This window comes from Callospermophilus lateralis, chromosome X (genome assembly GCF_048772815.1).
Source record: "Callospermophilus lateralis isolate mCalLat2 chromosome X, mCalLat2.hap1, whole genome shotgun sequence".
In the NCBI taxonomy this organism is placed as follows: domain Eukaryota; kingdom Metazoa; phylum Chordata; class Mammalia; order Rodentia; family Sciuridae; genus Callospermophilus; species Callospermophilus lateralis.
This window is the reverse complement of record NC_135325.1, coordinates 5,923,627-5,930,108: the sequence shown is the minus strand read 5'-3', so window position 1 is coordinate 5,930,108 and position 6,482 is coordinate 5,923,627. Positions and strand designations below refer to the sequence as shown.

The 6,482-nt window shown below is 36.9% G+C and overlaps 1 protein-coding gene across 9 annotated transcripts in view; it reads right to left on the bottom strand.

Annotated features, from left to right (window-relative positions):
• Positions 1-2,087: 2,087 nt before the first annotated feature.
• Positions 2,088-6,482, bottom strand: part of Reps2 (RALBP1 associated Eps domain containing 2) — a 207,129-nt gene continuing 202,734 nt past the window's right edge. For all 9 annotated transcript variants that reach the window (XM_077107104.1, XM_077107107.1, XM_077107110.1 and 6 more), the window contains one exon: positions 2,088-2,214. In XM_077107104.1, coding sequence (XP_076963219.1) covers positions 2,146-2,214 — 69 coding nt within the window. In that variant the 3' untranslated portion in view covers positions 2,088-2,145. The remainder of the gene's footprint in view (positions 2,215-6,482) is intronic.

The following is a 6,482-nucleotide window of genomic DNA, read 5'->3' as shown; positions in this document are numbered from 1 at the left end:
CATTTTATATATACTAGAGAAACTTGGAAGGCTTTGATTGTCCAATGCAAGATTTTTCCTTTATGAAAACCAAGCCAACTAAACAAAACCCCAACCTCCTAATCTGGCTCACGTTGTCATTTGTCATGGGGGAAAAACAGCATGTCAATATTTTAAAATGCATAGTATAAACTAACATTCCTTGGTTTATATGTCTGGTTGGTGGATATGAAGTGCTATCCCAAGTGACTGCACATGTACTGGAAGATTATGAGATAAAGTGCATATGCTAGTCTTTCCTGGATTGAATGTACTATAAAGCCAAACGTGCTGTGAAACACGTGCAATAAGAACATTGTTGATAAAATTTGTTGCAGCCTCCAGGTCTCAGCACATGGGGAAACAAGTTACCTAAAAATTTGCACTGACCCATTCATAATCTTAGGAAGGGTTTAAACTCACTTCCAACCCTTCCCCAGAAGAAAAAAAAAAAAAAAGCAGCCAAATGAGGAAAAAAAAAAGGAAATAGAGAAATAATTCAAGTTTCAGAACTTTCAAAATCCAATCACTTCAAAATCCTTAAATATGTATGGAATAGATTCAACAATTTGTTTTTCTTTGGAAAAAACATCATCTGTTTGAGCCTTTCTCTTCTGCTGATAAGCTACTGATAAAGCTTGCCAGTGGAACAAGGAAATATTAGATAAATGCCTACTTTTGCTAAAAGCTCTCAGCTATGTTGAAATCAATGGCTTAATAATCCCAATATTGCAAACCTATCCAAAGCCATTTCAAATAGGACCCCAGGAACACCCTATCCCACTATCCAAAGAATGAGTAAATTAGCAAAATGCACAAGAGACATTATGTCTTGTTATAGAAGTCTCTCAAAGTGATGGTGAAATTGGCAAGCCCTGTGAGGGTCTGTGACCCTGAGGGGTTGGTCAATCCCCACTTTCAACTTGGCCTTTCAGGAGAACCAGAAGCTACCTAACTTTCTGTAGCATACTGGCTCCTGCAATTTGAACTTGTTATTCACACATACCACCTACCCTGGAGTCGGGTGAGCTCCTCTGAACTGGTTATAAACCAATTACTTTCCAAGGGTATATTTTACAAAGAACCAAATAGTCATATAGCCAGTGTGAGGACTACTTTCTTTCATTACTTCTTCATGTCCACTACTTTGATGATCCAGGTTAAAATAAAGACAAAAATAACTAACAGAGATTGTTGGGTTATTGGTAACCTTTTTCCTTTCCTCCCCAGTCTGGATACCTGGGTTCAAACAACAAAGGTTTATCAATCTGGCTTTTCATACTCGATGGGTGGTTTCCAAACTCATGCATTTACAGATATGCTGTCCCATGCAGGATAAAAGTAGAGATCTGGCAACTATATATTTAATTTGATAGGGTGAGGCAGTTAAAGTAAATTGCTCTTGCCCAGAATTTACATGAAAGAACTGAGTTATGTGAGTTGACGGCCCAGATTGGCCAAGTTAAATAGCTCATTGCCAAAATCTCCACTTCACAGAGGTGTAAAGACTCAATAAGTCTTTGACATTCAATAGAGAACAATAGTCATGTATTATTTATAGCTAGATATAACATCAAAATGGCACTAGACAAGCAATTTTGGCATATAGTGGTGGAGGGCATAGCGCCAGTCTAAATCTGATGCTTTTGTTTTATCTTAGCTTTTGTTTTTATTATCATCATGCCAAAGACTATCCACTTAGAATCCCAATTATTCAGGAAACCAACCTACTGCATGTGATATACATACAAAAATAAAACAAGCATCCCGAAGGTACTTGGTTATAAGGTTTTATACAAATCATAAATTCTTTAAATAAATAATGCTCTAAATTATTTGCTAAAAGACTGATTTTTGGTAAGGAGCATAATCTAATACCTTGACAATGTACTTAAGAATGGGAGATAAATTCCACTAATAATTACAATTTCAAGTGTGATAATCAGTTGAAGAATTTTTTCCACCACAGTAAAATACACAAGTGCAAGAGAAAAGGTCATATGGATTATATTCTGCTGCTCACACCTTTTGACACATTCAGACATCTATGACAAGTAGTTGGGCTCAAACATTCAAAAGAAAGATGTTGGCAGACAAGGTCACCCGCTGTCACTTGAAACGTGGAGGTCACAACACAGTGACTGGACGAAGTTGTTCCAATTGGTTTTCCAATGCAATTCGTTCTTGGTGAACCTCCTGAGTAGTACAAAACAGGGAGAAGAAAAACAAAAAGCAAATGGGTCATTTCCTGGGTTTATCTCTACTTTATCAAATATTCAAAGGAAACTTACAACTGGATCCACAAATACTTAAGTGTTGGAAGGGACCCTATTTAAAGCTGATGATTATACAAAGGGAGGCTTCACAATTTCTAATCTCTCAACTCCTTTCTGAAGATGATGATATGAAGCTCATGAACCCTTTTCCATTACCCCACTTTAGTCTTACCTTGTAGGATCATCAGTATAGCAGAGAATGATATTAAAAATTAAAAGGCTAATTGGGAAAGATCAGAAGGCAAAAGCAGATTCGTAATACTGAAAGGTAAGTCACCCGAGCTAAATTTCTAGCTGCAATCTCTGGCTTCTAATCCAGCAACATAGTCAGGTCTGAGGGATGAAAAGGCATGCTCGCTGTCCCTCTACCAAAGTTTTATCCAGGATCCTGCACAAAATATGCTTAATGTGTGACTTCTTGGTAATAGGCAGAAGAGAGAATTAGCAATCTTCTATTTGGGAAATCAAACTTTCAGGCCTAAAACAAATGTTTTTGAAGAGAGAAAGGGAGCACACATAGGCATTCTTAAGTCAAATTAGTCAAGGTGATAAAGAATTCTGTATAAAGGCTCAATTCTGAGTTGTTTCAGAAGAGCTAACACACTAGTAATTAGCACAGAGCACAAGTGTTTATCCAGTTGATAGCTGGTTGTAGGAAGATTGGATAAGAACAAGCATTTCAAGGGCTGAGGTTGTGGCTCAGCAGTAGAGCAGTTACCTAGCATGTGCAGGGCCCTGGGTTCGATCCTCAGCCCCACATAAAAATAAATAAACAAAATAAAATTATCTGTCCATCTACAACTAAAAATAATATAAAAAAAGAATAGGCATTTCAAGAAGATGCCTATTATTATCTCAGATGTATATTAGGTGTCTAGAAAGAAAAAGCGGAGTAAGAAACTCTTTATGCATATTTAGAGCTTAGAGGAAAGAGAAGCAGGCTTAATATCTAAGCATTAATATTTCACTAGCTTATGGATGGTCTTCAGAGTCATGGGACAGTATAACATCATCTTGCAAAACAGGATAGAGATTTTCAGATAAAGGTTGAAGACCACGCTATGCTAGGTCCATACTTACACCTTCCTGGAACTCCACTAAAGCAACACAGGAACTTTTTAAAGTGATAGAGTCATAAGACAGGGAAAACAAAAGAGAAGAAGAAATGATAGTAATAAAATATATAAGCTGATCAGGCAAAGAAACGAATGGTAAATGACTTAGCAAATATGTGGTGAGGTGAGGGGATATGGGAATTCTGCCAGCTGCTATGTACATCTATTCCAAGTATACATTCTAGGGTTGAGGAAATACCCACAGTGTGGGTTTGTAAATGCCCTGAACCCACTATGAGATAGACCTAAGCCAATCCTCACTGATGACTTGACCTCCATAAGCCTCTGCTCTGATTGGTGGGTCACAGTAACAGTTGGTCTCCTAAAACTAGTGCCAGTTCAGAGCCAGTCATTCCCACAATACACAGCCACCCTAGTAAATGGCCACAGGTCCTTCTGGGAAAGGCTAGAAAATTAATAGTTTAAAATTTGAGCTGCATAGGGGAGCCCTTCATTAAGGAAACTCACATAGGTCATTTGTTCAAGGACCATTTGCATTTGTAAATTAGCTTGGTCAAGGAACTGACTGAGGGGCCATGACTAGAGCTCTTCTTCGGTGATTCTTCAAACATCTGTTCACTAGACCTAGAACTTTACTACACATACGGATCAAGTAAAGAGAGCTGAAACACAAGCTAAGCATATTGAAAAAATAAGAACCAATCAGATTTTACATAGAAGAGTCCCTGAAGGACTCCACTGAAAGTGGCAGTGAACAAGGGGAGGAGGACTGGCTAAAATAATTGTTGACTAGAAGTCTGTTTCAGAAGCAATTAGATTTCCATGTCGTTCCTGCCACCAGAGAAGAGCACTGAAGATTTATTTACTAAAATGGTAAAACAGAACATCTGGACAAGCAAGAAATAGGCACAGAAGAGGAGAAAAGATGCTGAAGAGTAAATAAACATCCTGGATGCTGACATCCACAGCCCTCCCGCTCCAATGAACCAGGTCTTTCTACCCACATAGGAGACCAAAAGATTGTCCTTTCTTGAGTCTCCTCCTAGACCAAGAAGGAGCCATTGAAACTGCCTTTGCAGGTTCCCCAACTATATAATCTAACCAGGTCACTAAAAGTAAAAAGTTGACAAGTTCTCAATGTGCTGTGCATTTCCAAAACTATCATTACAAGAATACATCCTAATAGGGCTAGAAATGTAGCTCAGTGGTAGAGCGCTTGCTTAACATGTGTGAAGCCCTGGGTTCAATTCCCAGCACTGTTAAAATAAAAATTGTATCATAATAATGAAAATTAAACAGAGAACAAAAAATGAACTCCTTTTATTAAATAAAAGGAGATGTACAATTCACTGTGATATATTCATATATGTATATGGGATAATTTGGTCAATTTCATTGTATCATTCTTCCCTCCCCCTCAATCTCCTTCTTTTATGTCACTGATCTCTAAAGAATTCTTTATATAATCAGGATACAAGTTGTTTGTCAAATATGTGATTTGTAAATATTTGTAAATATTTTCTTTCCTTTTATTACTGAGTAGTATTCCATTGAGTGAATATGCCATAACTTGGTTGTCAGTTCTATTCATGGGCATTTTGAAACGGTTTCTAAACTGGGTATGGCTGTAATCCCAGCCTCCCAATTTGGGAGGCTGAGGCAGGAAAATCACAAGTTTGAGGCCAGCCTCAGTAATTCAGCAAGGCTCTAAGCAACTTGACAAGACCCTGTCTCCCAGTCTGTAGTTTGTCTCTTAATTCTTGACAGTGTTTTTGGTAGAGAAGTTCTTAATTTTTATGAAGGTAAATTTATTGGGGTTTTTTTATAGATTATGCTTTTTTTAAAGAGAGAGAGAGAAATTTTTAATATTTATTTTTTAGTTTTCAGTGGACACAACATCTTTTTATTTTATTTTTATGTGGTGCTGAGGATCGAGCCTAGCGACCTGCGCGTGCCAGGCGAGTACACTACCGCTTGAGCCACATCCCCAGCCCAATAGATCATGCTTTTGATATCATTTTTAACCTCAGGTCATAAGGACATTTTCCCTATGTTTTCTTCTAAAAGTTTTGTAGCTTTATGTTTAGCATTTACATCTATGACTCATTTTAAGTTAACCTTTGCATAGAGTTTGAGGCTTAGATCAAGGTTCATTGTTTACATATGAATAACCAATTCTTACAAAACATTTTGATGAAAGACTAGTCTTTCTCCTTGAGTTTATTTTGCATGTTTGTCAGAGATCAAAAGGCTGTAGGCATGTGGTCAGGACCCTATCCTGTTTTATTGATCTATGCTCCAATCCTCCCACCACACCATCTTCCTAACTGAAATTTGATGGTAAGTGATTCCTCTAATTTTGTTCTCCTTTTACAAATTTGTTTTAGCAATTCCAGTGCCTTGGCCCTTACAGCTTTTGGGTCAGCTTTCTGTATTCTCACAAAAAATCCTGCTGGGATCTTTATTGATATTGCAATGAATCTAAATATCATTTGGGAGAAAAATGAAATCTTGACTATGTTGAATCTTCCAAATCCACAAGCAAAATATGTCTCTACATTTATTTAGATCTTCTTATATTTCCTTGAGCAGTATTTTGTAGTTTTTAGCATACAATTCCTTGATAGACTTGCACCAAAGTATTTCACTTTGGGGAGGAGGCAAGCTATTATACAATTATACTTTTTAAAATTTCTATTACCAATTTTTCATGGCTTGTACCCAGGAATATTACTGACTTGGAGGGGTGCTGGTCTTCTACTCTGTGACTTTCAAAACTCAACTAGAAAATAAAATTTTAAAAAATTTCAATTTGCAATCATGTCATAAAATCTTGGGAATAAACTTGACAAGAAATCTATAAGACTGATATACTCAAAACTGAGAACATCTGAGAGGAATTTTAGAAGACCTAAATAATTGTGGAGATTACTCTGTTTACATATTAGCAAACTCAAGATTATTTAGATGTCAAGTCTCCCTAAATTGATGTAGAGAATCAGTGCAAATCCAGTCATAATCCTATCAGTTTTGACTTTGTAGAAACTGATATACCAATTCTAAAATTTCTATGAAACAATGGGCTTACAATATCCAATGGAATCTTGAAAAG